The 16,544-nt window shown below is 43.9% G+C and overlaps 1 protein-coding gene across 2 annotated transcripts; it reads right to left on the bottom strand.

Moving 5' to 3' along the window:
• Positions 1-10,440: 10,440 nt before the first annotated feature.
• Positions 10,441-13,180, bottom strand: LOC103639571 (uncharacterized). 2 transcript variants are annotated; one of them, XM_008662306.3, is made up of 5 exons: positions 12,659-13,180; positions 12,249-12,349; positions 11,486-11,602; positions 11,308-11,409; positions 10,441-10,762 (listed from the first exon to the last, which is right to left on the bottom strand). In XM_008662306.3, the coding sequence occupies exons 1-5, from the start codon at positions 12,882-12,884 to the stop codon at positions 10,592-10,594; spliced, it is 717 nt and encodes a 238-aa protein (XP_008660528.1). In that variant the 5' UTR covers positions 12,885-13,180; the 3' UTR covers positions 10,441-10,591. The 2 variants fall into 2 exon arrangements, with proteins under 2 accessions (XP_008660528.1, XP_035818658.1); XM_035962765.1 differs by lacking the exon at positions 12,659-13,180 and adding an exon at positions 12,470-12,636.
• Between the last annotated feature and the right edge of the window lie 3,364 nt (positions 13,181-16,544).

The raw sequence follows: 16,544 nt of genomic DNA on the forward strand, positions 1-16,544 counted from the left end.
GTCCTCGGGATAACCGACAGGGTATAAAATGTAACCCTCGTTATCCTGAGGCATGGGAGCCTTGCCCTTAACAAAGTTGGACAATTTCTTAGGAGGGGCATTAAGTTTGACATTGCCTCCCTGTTGGAAGCCAATGCCATCCTTAATGCCAGGGCGTCTCCCACTATAAAGCATACTACGAGCAAATTTAAATTTTTCATTTTCAATTTCATGCTCGGCAATTTTAGCATCTAGTTTTGCTATATGATCATTTTGTTGTTTAATTAAATCCATGTGATCATGTATAGCATTAACATCAACATCTCTACATCTAGTACAAATAGAAGTGTGCTCAACGGTAGATGTAGAGGGTTTGCAAGATTTTAATTCTACAACCTTAGCATGCAATATATCATTCTTAGTTCTAAGGTCGGAAATAGTAGCATTGCAAACATCAAAATCTTTAGCCTTAGCAAGCAATTTTTCATTCTCAATCCTAAGGCTAGCAAGAGATATGTTTAATTCTTCAATCTTAGCAAGTAAATCATCATTATCATTTCTAAGATTGGGAATTGAAACATTACAAGCAATAGAATCAACCTTAGCTAACAAATTAGAATTCTCATTTCTAAGGTTGTCTATAGTCTCATGGCAAGTGCTTAGCTCACTAGATAATTTTTCACATTTTTCAACTTCTAGAGCATAAGCATTTTTAACCTTAACATGCTTTTTGTTTTCCTTGATTAGGAAGTCCTCTTGGGTGTCCAAGAGGTCATCCTTCTCATGGATGACACTAATTAATTCATTTAACTTTTCTTTTTGTTGCATGTTTAGGTTGGCAAAAAGAGTGCGCAAGTTATCTTCCTCATCACTAGCATTTTCACCACTAGAGGATTCATATCTAGTGGAGGATTTAGATTTAACCTTCTTCTTTTTGCCGTCCTTTGCCATGAGGCACTTGTGGCCGACGTTGGGGAAAAGAAGTCCCTTGGTGACGACGATGTTGGCGGCGTCCTCGTCGTCGGAGGAGTCGCTAGAGCTTTCGTCGGAGTCCCACTCGCGACAAACATGGGCATCGCCGCCCTTCTTCTTGTAGTACCTCTTCTTCTCCTTTCTTCTCCCCTTCTTGTCATCGCCCCTGTCACTGTCACTAGAAATAGGACATTTAGCTATAAAGTGACCGGGCTTACCACATTTGTAGCAAACCTTCTTGGAGCGGGGTTTGTAATCTTTCCCCCTCCTTTGCTTAAGGATTTGGCGAAAGCTTTTGATGACGAGCGCCATTTCCTCGTTGTCGAGCTTGGAGGCGTCGATGGGTGTTCTACTTGGTGTAGACTCCTCCTTTTCTTCCGTCGCTTTGAATGCGACCGGTTGAGCCTCGGACGTAGAAGGACCGTCAAGCTCGTTGATTTTCCGTGAGCCCTTGATCATAAATTCAAAGCTCACAAAATTCCCGATTACTTCCTCGGGAGTCATTAGTGTGTATCTTGGATTACCACGAATTAATTGTACTTGAGTAGGGTTAAGGAAAATAAGAGATCTTAGAATAACCTTAACCACCTCGTGGTCATCCCACTTTTTGCTCCCGAGGTTGCGCACTTGATTCACCAAGGTTTTGAGCCGGTTGTACATATCTTGTGGCTCCTCCCCTTGGCGAAGACGAAAGCGACCGAGCTCCCCCTCGATCGTTTCCCGCTTGGTGATCTTGGTGAGTTCATCACCCTCGTGCGCCGTCTTGAGCACGTCCCAAACTTCCTTGGCGCTTTTTAGTCCTTGCACCTTGTTGTACTCCTCCCTACTTAGAGAGGCGAGGAGTATGGTTGTGGCTTGGGAGTTGAAGTGCTCGATTTGGGCCACCTCGTCCTCATCATAATCCTCATCCCCTACGGATGGTACCTGTGCTCCAAACTCAACAACATTCCATATACTTTTGTGGAGTGAGGTTAGATGAAATTTCATTAAATCACTCCACCTAGCATAATCTTCACCGTCAAAGGTTGGCGGTTTGCCTAATGGAACGGAAAGTAATGGAGTATGTCTAGAGGTACGAGGATAATGTAAGGGGATCTTACTAAACTTCTTGCGCTCATGGCGCTTAGAAGTTATGGAGGGCGCGTCGGAGCCGGAGGTAGATGGCGATGAAGTGTCGGTCTCGTAGTAGACCACCTTCCTCATCTTCTTTATTTTGTCGCCACTCCGATGCGACTTGTGAGAAGAAGTCTTATTTTCCTTCTTCTTCTCCTTCTTCTCCTTGTTGCGGGACTCTCCCGATAGAGCTTTCTCGTTGCTTGTAGTGGGCTTTTCGCCGGTCTCCATCTCCTTCTTGGCGTGATCTCCCGACATCACTTCGAGCGGTTAAGCTCTAATGAAGCACCGGGCTCTGATACCAATTGAAAGTTGCCTAGAGGGGGGTGAATAGGGCGAAACTGAAATTCTCAAAAATAATCACAACTACAAGCCGGGTTAGCGTTAGAAATATAATCGAGTCCGCGAGAGAGGGTGCAAAACAAATCGCAAGCGAATAAGGAGTGATACACGTGGATTTGTTTTACCGAGGTTCGGTTCTCGCAAACCTACTCCCCGTTGAGGTGGTCACAAAGACCGGGTCTCTTTCAACCCTTTCCCTCTCTCAAACGGTCCCTCGGACCGAGTGAGCTTTCTCTTCTCAAATGCTTGGAACACAAAGTTCCCACAAGGACCACCATAAGATTGGTGTCTCTTGCCTCAATTACAAGTGAGTTTGATCGCAATGAAGAATCAAAGAAAGAAGAAAGCAATCCAAGCGCAAGAGCTCGAAAGAACACAAGCAAATCTCTCTCACTAATCACTAGGGCGTTGTGTGGAGTTTGGAGAGGATTTGATTACTTGGGTGTGTCTAGAATTGAATGCTAGAGCTCTTGTAGGTAGTTGAAGTGGGAAAACTTGGATGACTTGAATGAGGGGTGGTTGGGGGTATTTATAGCCCCAACCACCAAACTAGCAGTTTGGTGGTGGCTGACTGTCGTATGGTGCACCGGACATGTCCGGTGCGCCAGCCACGTCACCAGGCCGTTGGGATTCGACCGTTGGAGCTTCTGACTTCTGGGCCCGCCTGGCTGTCCGGTGTACACCGGACAAGTTCTGTAGATTGTCCGGTGCACCGTCTCGCGCGTGCCTGACTTCTGCGCGCTTCTGGCGCGCATTAAATGCGCCTGCAGGTGACCGTTGGCGCGAAGTAGTCGTTGCTCTGCTGGCTCACCGGATAGTCCGGTGTACACCGGACAGTCCGGTGAATTATAGCGGAGCAATTTCCCGAGGCTGGCGAGTTCCAGAGCCGCTCTTCCTTGGGGCACCGGACACTGTCCGGTGTACACCGGACAGTCCGGTGAATTATAGCGGAGCGCCTCTGGATATTCCCGAAGGTGACGAGTTCGACTTGGAGTCCTCTGGTGCACCGGACACTGTCCGGTGGTGCACCGGACACTGTCCGGTGCGCCAGACCAGAGGTGCCTTCGGTTATCCCTTGCTCTCTTTGTTGAACCCCATACTTGGTCTTTTTATTGGCTAAGTGTGAACCTTTGGCACCTGTATAACTTGTACACTTAGCGCAAACTAGTTAGTCCAATTATTTTTGTTGGGCAATTCAACCACCAAAATCATTGAGGAAATAGGTGTAAGCCTAATTCCCTTTCACCTCCTCCTCAAGAAAGCTTTCGATTTGTGAGTTCTTGAACTCTGTTCCATTGTCGCTTCTAATATTTTTGATCCTTAAGCCGAACTCATTTTGAGCCTGTCTCAAGAATCCCTTTAAAGACTCTTGGGTTTGAGATTTTTCCTGTAAAAAGAACACCCAAGTGAAGCGAGAATAATCATCCACAATAACTAGACAGTACTTACTCCCACCGATGCTTATGTAAGCTATCGGGCCAAATAGGTCCATGTGGAGTAGCTCAAGTGGCCTGTCAGTCGTCATGATGTTCTTGTGTGGATGATGGACACCAACTTGCTTTCCTGCTTGACATGCGCTACAAATCCTGTCTTTCTCAAAATGAACATTGGTTAGTCCCAAAATGTGCTCTCCCTTTAGAAGCTTGTGAAGATTCTTCATTCCAACGTGGGCTAGTCAGCGATGCTAGAGCCAACCCATGTTAGTCTTAGCAATTAAGCAAGTGTCGAGTTCAGCTCTATTGAAATCAACTAAGTATAGCTGACCCTTTAACACTCCCTTAAAAGCTACTGAATCATCACTTCTTCTAAAGACAGTAACACCTACATCCGTAAAAAGACAATTGTAGCCCATTTTGCATAATTGAGAAACAGAAAGCAAATTGTAATCTAATGAATCTACAAGAAAAACATTGGAAATAGAATGGTCAGGTGATATAGCAATTTTACCCAATCCTTTGACCAAACCTTGATTTCCATCCCCGAATGTGATAGCTCTTTGGGGATCATGGTTTTTCTCGTAGGAGGAGAACATCTTCTTCTTCCCTGTCATGTGGTTTGTGCACCCACTATCGATGATCCAACTTGAGCTCCCGGATGCATAAACCTACAAAACAAATTTAGGCCTTGTTCTTAGGTACCCAAACAGTCTTGGGTCCTTTCACATTAGAAACAAGCACCTTGGTTACCCAAACACAAGTCTTGGAGCCCTTGTGTTTGCCCCCAACATATTTGGCAACTACTTTGCCTAATTTGTTAGTTAGCACATATGATGCATCAAAAGTCTTAAATGGAATATTAGGTTCATTTGATGCAATAGGAGTTTTCTTCTTAGGCAATTTAGCACGGGTTGATTGCCTAGAACTAGATGCCTCACTCTTATACATAAAAGTATGATTAGAGCCAGAGTGAGACTTCCTAGAGTGAATTCTCCTAATTTTGTGCTCGGGATAACCGGCAGGGTATAAAATGTAACCCTCGTTATCCTGAGGCATGTGAGCCTTGCCCTTAACAAAGTTAGATAATCTTTTAGGAGGGGCATTGAGTTTGACATTGCCTCCCTGTTGGAAGCCAATGCCATCCTTAATGCCAGTGAGTCTCCCACTATAGAGCATACTACGAGCAAATTTAAATTTCTCATTTTCTAGTTCATGCTCGGAAATTTTAGCATCTAATTTTGCTATATGATCATTTTGTTGTTTAATCATAGCAATGTGATCATGAATAGCATCAATGTTAACATCTCTACATCTAGTGCAAATAGTAACATGCTCAACGGTAGATGTAGAGGGTTTGCAAGAATTTAGTTCAACAATCTTAGCATGTAAAGTGTCATTCTCATCTCTAAGATTGCAAATAGAAATATTGCAAACATCTAATTCCTTAGCCTTAGCAATTAATTTTTCATTCTCGTTTTTAAGGCTAGCAAGAGAGGCATTCAATTTTTCAATCTTAGCAACTGAACTAGCATTATCATTTCTAAGATTGTCAATTGAATCATCACCAACATTTGATTTCTCAACCTTAGCAATTAATTTGGCATTTTCATTTCTAAGGTTGGAAATAACATCATGGCAAGTGCTTAGCTCACTAGATAGTTTTTCACATTTTTCTACTTCTAGAGCATAAGCATTTTTAACTTTAACATGCTTTTTGTTTTCTTTAATTAGGAAGTCCTCTTGGCTATCCAAGAGTTCATCCTTCTCATGAATAGCACTAATCAATTCATTTAATTTTTCTTTTTGTTGCATGTTTAAGTTGGCAAAAAGGGTGAGCAAATCATCCTCATCATCACTAGAGCTAGCCTCATCACTAGAAGTTGCATATTTTGTGGAGGCTCTAGATTTTACCTTCTTTCTTTTGTCGTCCTTTGCCATGAGACACTTGTGGCCGACGTTGGGGAAGAGGAGGCCTTTGGTGATGACGATGTTGGCGGCGTCCTCATCGGAGGAGTCGGTGGAGCTCTCGTCGGAGTCCCACTCCCGGCAAACATGTGCATCGCCGCCCTTCTTCTTGTAGTACCTCTTCTTTTCTCTCCTCTTTCCCTTCTTGTCGTTATCACTGTCACTATCACTAGACAAAGGGCATTTAGCGATAAAATGACCGGGCTTACCACATTTGTAGAAAACCTTCTTGGAGCGGGACTTGTAGTCTTTCCCCCTCTTTTGCTTGAGGATTTGGCGAAAGCTCTTGATGATGAGTGCCATCTTTTCATTGTCGAGCTTGGAGGCGTCGATGGGGACCCTACTAGGTGTAGAGTCTTCTTTCTTCTCCTCCATTGCCTTGAATGCAATGGGTTGCACATCCGATGTGGAGGAGGCGCCTTGCTCGATGATTTTCTTGGAGCCTTTGATCATCAACTCAAAGTTCACAAATTTTCCTATTACTTCCTCGGGAGACATTAGTTTATATCTTGGATCACCACGAATTAATTGAACTTGAGTGGGATTAAGAAACACGAGTGATCTAAGAATAACCTTGACCATTTCATGGTCATCCCACTTAGAGCTCCCGAGGTTGCGCACTTGGTTCACCAAGGTTTTTAGCCGGTTGTACATGGCTTGCGGGTCTTCTCCTTGGTTGAGCATAAAGCGACCAAGCTCCCCCTCGATTGTTTCCCGCTTGGTGATTTTGGTCACCTCATCTCCTTCGTGCGCGGTCTTGAGTACATCCCAAATCTCTTTGGCGCTCTTCAACCCTTGCACCTTATTATACTCCTCTCGACTTAGAGAGGTGAGGAGTATAGTAGTTGCTTGAGAGTTGAAGTGCTCGATTTGGGCCACCTTGTCCTCATCATAATCTTCATCCCCTATGGATGATACCTGTACTCCAAACTTAACAACATCCCATATGCTTTTGTGGAGTGAGGTTAGGTGATATCTCATCATATCACTCCACCTAGAATAATCTTCACCGTCAAATGTCGGTGGTTTGCCTAATGGGACCGAAAGTAATGGAGTATGTTTAGGAATGCGAGGATAGCGTAGAGGGATCTTACTATACTTCTTGCGCTCTTGGCGCTTAGAAGTGATGGACGCGGCGTCGGATCCCGATGTAGAGGGCGATGAAGAGTCGGTCTCGTAGTAGACCACTTTTTTCATTTTCTTCTTCTTCTCGCCACTCTTGTGCGTCCTAATGCTTGAAGGGGACCCCTCCTTCTTTTTGTTGTCGGATTCCCTTGATGGAGCCTTCCCGTGGCTTGTGGCGGGCTTCTCACCGGTCACCATCTCCTTCTTGGCGTGATCTCCCGACATTACTTCGAGCGGTTAGGCTCTAATGAAGTACCGGGCTCTGATACCAATTGAAAGTCGCCTAAAGGGGGGGGGGGGGGTGAATAGGGCGAATCTGAAATTTACAAACTTTAAGCACAACTATAAGCCGAGGTTAGCGTTAGAAATATAAACGAGTCCGAAAGAGAGGGCGAAAATAAATCACAAGAAAATAAGGCGGATGACACGATGATTTGTTTTGTCGAGGTTCGGTTCTTGCAAACCTAATCCCCGTTGAGGTGGTCACAAAGACCGGGTCTCTTTCACTCCTTTCCCTCTCTCAAACGGTCACTTAGACCGAGTGAGATTTTCTTCTCAATCAAACGGGACACTAAGTCCCCACAAGGACCACCACACAATTGGTGTCTCTTGCCTTGGTTACAATTTAGTTGAACACGAGAAAGAATGAAGAAGAAAATCAATCCAAGCGCAAGAGCTCAAATGAACACAAGTATCTCTCTCTCACTAGTCACTATTTGATTGGAATTGTCTTTGGACTTGGGAGAGGATTTGATCTCTTGTTTGTGTCTTGTATTGAATGCTATAGCTCTTGTATGAGGTGTGAAGGCTAAAAACTTGGATGCCATGAATGGTGGGTGGTTGGGGGTATTTATACTCCTAGGTTTGGCCTTTGGTACCCTAGGGGATCCACTTTTGATTTAATAGGTTATTCAGATGCTGATTGGGCAGGGTGTAAAATTGATAGAAAGAGCACATCAGGGACTTGCCAGTTTCTGAGAAGATCCCTGGTGTCTTGGGCTTCAAAGAAACAAAACACAGTAGCTCTTTCTACCACCGAAGCCAAGTATATTGTCGCAGGCCATTATTGCGCGTAATTGCTTTGGATGAGGCAAACCCTTAGGGACTATGGCTACAAATTGAGCAAAGTCCCTCTCCTATGTGACAATGAGAGTGCAATCCGCATGGCGGATAATCCCGTTGAACACAGCCGCACTAAGCACATAGCCATTCAGTATCACTTTTTGAGGGATCACCAACAAAGGGGGGATATCGAGATAGCCTATGTGAGCACCAAAGAACAATTAGCCGATATCTTTACCAAACCATTAGATGAGAAAACCTTTACCAAACTTAGGCATGAGCTAAATATACTTGATTCTCGGAACTTTGACTGAAACTTTGCATACATAGCTCATATATATACCTTGATCATATCTCTTTCATTTTGCTATGACTCATATGTTTTCAAGTATATTTTCATGATAAGTCATATATTGAAAGGGAAATGGAGTCTTCGGCGAAGACAAGGCTTCCACTCCACTCTACTGGTATCATTCACCCTTCGCCGTCACTCGCACCTCTCTCACTTTGGTATAATATTCACTCATATTTACCATTGGGGGAGAAAGTAAAAGGGCTTATATTTCACTCTCAAAATATCCGTTTTTGGCGATTCATGCCAAAGGGGGAGAAAGTATTAGCCCAAAGCAAAAGGACCGCACCACCACCAATTTCAAAAGTTTTAAAAAAGATTTTCAATTGGTATAAATTGGTAACTTATTTTTTTATATATATTTCAAATTGGTTTGACCACTTTCAAAATTGGTATCTAAAACCCTCTTAAACACTAAGAGGAGAATTTCATTGAGGGGGGGTTTTGTTTAAGTCAAAGAAAAATCATTTGAAACAGGGGGAGAAAATTTCAAATCTTGAAAATGCTTCTCGAAATCTTATTCATGTACCTTTTACTATTTGCAAAAAGACTTTGAAAAGATTTTCCAAAAGAATTTGCAAAAACAAAACAAGTGGTGCAAATGTGGTACAGAATGTTAAAAAAAAGAAAACAATCCATACATATCTAGTGTAAGTATAAAATTGGTTTAATTCCAAGCAACCTTTGCACTTTCCTTATACAAACTAGTTCAATTCTGCACTTATATATTTGCTTTGGTTTGTGTTGGCATCAATCACCAAAAAGGGGGAGATTAAAAGGGAAATAGGGTCAAACCTTTTCTTAAATGATTTTGGTGGTTGAAATGCCCAACACAAATAATTGGACTAACTAGTTTGTTCTAGTTGATCATTTCACAGGTGCATAAGTTCATCTACAACTATTCTAAATCGACTGTCCGGAATACCGTAGATTATTCCGGACAGGAGAAGCTTTTTGGAAAAACAGACCAAACGCGGACCGTCCGGGCCCTTGCAGCGGACCGTCCGCGACACCAAAGTGGAGCCTCGGACAGGAACACTGCATAAACGCAAGTCAACACTGCGGACCGTCCGATGGAAAAGCAAGCACCGTCCGAGACCAGGCGCGGATCATCCGGCCTCAGACGCGGACCGTCCGGTCGGCACAGAACCGAAAAACCCGAAGGTGACGGGTTCGGTAAAATGAATTATAGCGTCCTCGCGGACCGTATGGGGTGCACGACCGGACCGTCCGCGACTGCCTTTATCTGACATCTGACGACGCATTTAATGCATTATAGCCGTTGATATAGCCGTTACTGCTGACTGTTAGGATTTCAGTCGTTGATGTACAGGGGCGGACCGTCCGGACCAGGAGCGCAGACTGTCCGCGGTTGGCAGAAATAAAGCAACGACTATGAAGTGGTTGGGGGCTATAAATACAACCCCAACCACCTCCATTCATTTCACCCAAGCATTCCAATCATCTACATTCAATACAAGAGCTAGCAATCCATTCAAAGACACAATCAAAGCTTCCAATCTCTCCAAGTTCCACAATTGAGACAAGTGATCATTAGTGATTAGCGACTTGAGAGAGCGAGAGAGTGATCCGTGTGATATTTGTCGCTCTTGTTGCTTGGCTTTTGCAATCGTGCTTTCTTCTTCCTCTTTCTTATTCTCAAGTCACTTGTAATCAAAGCAAAAGACATCAAGTTGTGGTGGTCCTTGTGAGGGGTCTAAGTGACCCGTTTGATTAAGGAGAAAGCTCATTCGGTCTAGGTGACCGTTTGAGAGAGGGAAAGAGTTGAAAGAGACCCGGTCTTTGTGACCACCTCAACGAGGACTAGGTTTGCAAGAACCGAACCTCGGTAAAACAAATCATCGTGTCACCCGCTTTATTTCTTGGTTGATTTGTTTTCGACCTCTCTTTCGGACTCGGATTTAATTCTAACGCTAAACTTAGCTGGTAGTGTGTGCTTAAGTTTATAAATTTCAGATTCCGTCTATTCACCCCCTTTAAGCGACTTTCAATAACCAATTCAAAATCCCTAGGTCCCTCCCTTTTATAGTGCTAAGGGAGGATAGAGATTACACTAAACTCAGATACCTCCGGTTAAGTTGTGATCCCAAAGTTCTTTTATATATATGCACAAGGGTGACCGGGTCTGTACAGGTAGAGACTAAGTTTACAGTTGCTGCACAACGCGTGCAGAAAATTAGAGAGACATATACATCTTGGAACCAATTTTGTTAATGCTGGACATCTAGAATAAGTCCCACTGCCAATAGATCTTATCGACAATACCTCCACCGCTCCGCACCGCGACATGGAGGGTCTCTGATGCTGGAGGAACGCCCCACAGCAATGGTACTGCAACAGACATGGTTAGCTTCTCCTGGAGGCCGTTACTGCTTGCCTTCTCTGCAGTGACAACCTGAGAGGGTAATGCCCATTATTACAGCAAACTAAATATAATCAACTAATCATGCACTCAACTCCATGTTAATGCTTGCCTAAGCTAAATGTGTTCAAGGCACGAGGTGTGGGAATTTGAGCCCTGAGCTCACTGCTGGCACATCCTTACATAAAGTAATATGCTTTCAGTAATCATTGACCATGTACTGCACTCTTATTTTTTTCTCGAGACCGTATCTTGTGCGCAAGGAGCGCTGGTGCTCCCATGAGCAAAATCAATCCAGACCACACCCTCCACATCCAACGGTGCTGCGTCAGGGGGTTTTATAAAATGTTCTTTGCAACTCTGTACATTTTACAAAAACCCCCCTGACGCAGCACCGTTGGATGTGAAGGATGTGGTGTGGATTGATTTTGCTCATGGGAGCAGCAGGGCTGCTTGCTCATAAGATACGGTGTCTTTTTTCTCTCCTCAAAATATTAAGGGAAGATCAAGGCCCACCATTTAGTTCCTCAAACTGAAGATTCTTGCGCATGTATAGTTCACCAAATAGCGAAACATACCTCACCGCCATGCTCCAATACCGTATCTTCCACTACATCGCTTAACATTTCAATAGAACGGCAAAAGCCAAAGATGCATAATCTTCTGCCCATGTCTAGGCCCTGAGATATCAAATGGTGTTACGAAAATAAAGTCTAGATATGGTAAGAAAGTAGTAAGAAGTAACAAATATTTTACATTTGTTGCTGCTATGTTAAATAGTGCTCCAAGGCAAAGACTTTGATTTGGATCCATGTAAGAGCTCTCCTGAAACCGGCGCAACTTTTGTCCACTCTTCAGTTTCCGTTGCCTCTTCTGAAAAAAAAGTGACATGAGAAGAGAAGTCCAGAACATTGATGAGGACAAAGTAAAACTAAAAGCTTTGGCAGGTATTATGCAAGCCATACTTAATGATACAATACTGCAAGAAATACTCATATAAGTGCCACAGAGTTTGTCAATATGATATTTCTGGACGTAGCATCAGCAGGCAATGCTAAAAGGTGAATAATCCCTCGTACCAAAGATGCATATAGAGAGTAGAGATGCATGCGTGAAAAGAAACTTCTTAAAATTCATTTGCAAATAAGGTGCATTGCAACCTGTGAAGGTGAGCTGGTGTCTACCATAGTATGTGAGGATGTAAATGTTGAACATATCTATAATTGAAGGTGTTTTTGCCTTTCATACATTTTTGTGGCATCCAAATAGATATTTGAGTTGAAGCAGACATTCAAATGTTTTATAGCAAGATGCACAAAACAACTACAGCTACAATCAATTTACTGATGTTCGGTGTGACGCACAAAGCTTTCTAAAATTCCTTTTTTTAAGAAATGGAGCTTTCTACTTACTGCCCAGCTATTAAGGCTTAAGGGATCTATGTATTCTAATAGCATACTGCCAAATCATCTCAGCCAAAACTGTAACAGGGAATGTAGAGATTGCAAAGTTTCAGTACCTCAGAAGCAGAAACTCGACGAGGAACCAAGGAACCCCCAATCTGGATCAGCCCATCAGAAGTGAATAGCGTGACTCTGTCTTCAGGCACCCATTGAATGTCTGCTAGGACACACAGATCGGGAACTTTTAGACGGTGTGGAAACTGTGCGCAGGAGGGGAAAAGGGAACACTTTCCAAAGGCGAACTAAAATAAAATCTCCCAAATTGTGGTCCCATTACCCAGCATCATTAGCTTTCCGCAAAGCAGAAGGCAGCAATCGTTGCATCAATCACTAGTAATTATCAAAGTCTCGACCCGCAGCACATGATCATTATCGCTAGCGGAAGGTGAGACAAAAACAGCCCGCCGCTTGCAATTTGCAACCGAAGCATCGGGGGCAGCAGCCGAGAGTCCGCTAGCGAGCTTACCGGACCCAGCGGTGAGATCCAAGGGCTGGTCCCAGGGGTAGGGCCCGTAGAGGTCCTCCGGGTCGTCCTTTCCCGCCCGAGCACGCAACCGGTGGAGCGAGCGCGATCCGAGCCGGCAGCGGCGCTGGGAGCGGGCCCGGGCTCTGGCGTGGAGAGGCGACGAGAGGGGCCTCCTGGACGCCAGAGAGCGGGGGAGGGAGGTGGAGAGCGCGGCTGAATCGGCCATGGAATGGTGCGACGAGGACGGGCCAGGACCCAGAAGAAGATGCCGCGGCAGCGAGGAGAGGTGATCGCGGATAGAAGGGGAGAAATTAATGGGCGGCGCCGGCGCGGTCGTCTCCTTTTTCCTGTGGTTGTCGTGGATTCCCGCGAGCCAAGCGGTGGACTTCTTCGTTTTGGCCGGTGCCTGCTGGCCACTGTTTGGATCTCGGACGTTGGCTGGTTGCTCGTTGATGAGACCAACGGGCTAGATTTCTTTGTCGCCTTGTGGCACGATGAGCTGGCAAGCTGGGATCTGGGACTGTGGGACTGGGAGGATGAATATTCACCGGTTCACGGAAATGGATATATATGGTGGTTGGTTTTCGACCACCAATTACCAAATCAGGGTGGACTTGGCTAATCAACCCGTCGGTATATACACGAGTAAGGCCCTGTTTGGTTCCTTTAGTCACTAGACTAAATTTTAGTGACTAAGGTAGTGTTTGGTTACTAGGAACTAATTTTTAGTCCCTCAATTTTATTCCACTTTAATCTATAAATTGCAAAATATGGAAACTATAACTCTATTTTAGTTTCCATATTTGACAATTTAGTGACTAAAGTAGAATAATTTGGAGGAACTAAAAATTAGTCTCTAAAACCAAACACCCCCTAAAGTTTAGTCGCTAAAGTACCCCGTTTGTTTACAATGACTAAACCGGACTAAAGAGCATTAATTGCTGTGAATAATGACTGTTTTACCCCTATTAATTAATGGATGTTTGCTATAAGAAGAAAGTGAGAGGGCAAATAAGGTAAAAATACTACTTTAGTTCCTTTTAGTCACCTCCTTGGTGACTAAAGAACTAAAGTTTAGTCACCCACTTTAGTCATCATGTTTGCTTCTTTAGGGCTAAAAGTGACTAAACTTTAGTCACTAAACTTTAGTCATACCAAACCAAACGGGGCCTAACAATGCAAGATTTTTATCGTTCGTTATCTTTTTCATAAAATATTTAAAAGTTTTATGAACTTTTTTTAAAATTTCGTGATTTACAATATGAATTATCATAGTTTTTGTCTTCTATAAATGAGGAGATACTAGTTGTGCTACCATGATATCTTACTTTCGTAGTAATGTTGTTACAACATACAAGTTTATGAGTTATGACATCTGTGAACGTTAAATTTCTCAAAATTTAAAACAAATTTCAAAAAAAGTTGAATCCATAAACAACTTTCTAAATAAAATCATGAAAAAAATACGAGACACATGGGAAGTTAGGATCGAGATTTGATGAAAAAGACTAGAGACGAGGCACAGAGCCAGAGGGCATATATCAGCTTGTCGGTCTCCTTGGTGGCTTGACCTTGGATGTCCATATGGACGATCACAACTTTCTCCAAGAGAGCAAGGTCGCTTCCTAAAAAAGACGAGACATGAGCTAGAGGAAGGGATGAGTCTATATTGCACGATGTATTTGGGCTACACATCGGATAGCTAGGCTGGGCGAGGGGGCTCTAAGCGGCCACACATGCTGCACACCCTCAAAGTCTGCTTTGAGCGCCATGGCCCCAAGGTACTGTGAACCTTTAGGAAAGGTAACACATTTATGATCCTTTGGCCATTCAACACATGCTCATGACTAGGTGTGTGTCGAATAAGGCACATACAGTACGAAGTACTCCAAAGACACCCTTGTCCAACCACTTGTTTCCCTAAATGATAATGACCTACGGGTTGTGATGGCCTCACCATAGGTGTAAGACGGTTAGACACCCAGATAAGACATAAATAGGAGGGAACTCCGAGGCCAAGCACCCATACATCTCCCCAGGGATGCCACCTCACAAGGTTTCAGATAACCCTCCGCAAGAACCAGTTGTCCTCTAGTCTGGTCATGTTAGAAACGATAGGACCTTAGGGTCAGGTACGCCAGCAATGACATGCCTTTAGGAGCGTAAGAGATGTCATATGACCCAAAGGTGGAAAATGACATGCCCCATCAAATTCTCCATGTAACAACGACCATCCACTCCCTCGACTATATAAGGGGAATGGAGCCTCCTGTAGAAACCCAAGCGAACTCAACCCATAAGCCATTTGACTCGTATTTCGGCTAAGTCCCAATAGATACAAGCACGAGAGCTCTAGCTCCACCTTGTAACACATTCAAGGAGCAACAAAATACCAACACCATACTGGACATAGGGGACTTCCACGTATCATTCTAAACTCTCTCTCAAATTCACTAGAGCAAGACCATCAAGACAGTGACACCGTAAACCCCCCCCCCACTAACCTACAAATTTACTTGTCGTGAGTTTGAAACCATGTCACCTAAGTAACTAACGTGGTGCATGGAGTTAACGCTGAGGAGGTGGGACCCTGCACTATGGCTCCATGGGCTAGGGTACGACCTTGGTGGTCACACTCGAGAGATCATGGTTGGCACATGAATGCGTGAAAATGGTGAATCTCAATTTGTTGATATCTTTTCTAAGTTAGGTTGAACGAGGTGAGAAGGGCCATGTTTGATCCTAGCAGTGATTATAAACCTAGCAACGTCGTATCGCCACATTTCAATAACAGCCTTACCCAAGAGGTGAGAAGGGCATGGATTAATCCTAGCAACGATTATGAACTTGGTGACGTCTTGTCGTCATAGTTCAGTAGCAGCCTCACCTGTGTCTGGTGCCGATGGATTATAAAGAAGAGCCTCTACAGCGTAAAGAGGTACGATTGTGTTATCTCACCAAAGTCAAGTCACCGATGAGCCTGGCGAGATGACCATTGTTGGGAGGAACCTTCATGCTTGAAGGCTGCCTTGTGATCCTGACACAAGGTTGGGGGAGTGACGTGCATTGATTGGTTGCACTCCTTCAGGGCCCATGGAGGCATATGGTGTAATTCCCATAGGGCATTACGCACCCCAGTCGGAGCACGAGTTAAAGCTAGACGTATAGGAACTGCATCGTGTGGGGCCACTGAGGCATGTCCGCCCACTAGAGATAGTTGTGGGGAATACTACATGTGATTCTGATGTTGCGTGGCATGGCTCACAATCTGAGTTGCTGGAGCACATTTAGGAAATGATTGCTCTAGTAGACGACTGTATTGGCGTTACCATAGTCGCGTCGCACATCATGATGAGGACATCACCTTCTTGTATATATTGTAAGGTTCAGATACAAGAGTGTGATCATGTCAACTGAAACTCCAAGCATGTTCTTTCAGAGCCAATTATTTTCCTAATCTTACAGTTGGTGGAGAACATGTTTTGCTGATTAAAAACTTGAGAATGGGTCAAAAAACTTGAAAAGGTCAAAGAGTCGAGGATGATTAGATAGGGCAGCTACTCCACAACTAGTCTATGCCAAAATTGATGCCCTAGACACATGCAGGCTTTGTTTTTACGTTCTTTATATGAATGGAAAGCTAAGGAGATAAGCTTTCCAATCCAATCGGTCTCACTTCGAAACTCCTTCAAAATCAGCGGGTGATAACCAACAAAACAGTAGTCTAGTGATAGTGGGGAGTCATTTGTTTGGAGCCTTGGATCATTAACATTGAGATATCCACATCAATCGACTTACCATTCAAAAGATCGACCCTAGCATTTTAGAGGAATTAGAATTGTCATTACAATTAAATATATGGTTAAATATATGGCTAGCCAAAAAA

Source organism: Zea mays, chromosome 9 (assembly GCF_902167145.1).
Source record: "Zea mays cultivar B73 chromosome 9, Zm-B73-REFERENCE-NAM-5.0, whole genome shotgun sequence".
In the NCBI taxonomy this organism is placed as follows: Eukaryota; Viridiplantae; Streptophyta; class Magnoliopsida; order Poales; family Poaceae; genus Zea; species Zea mays.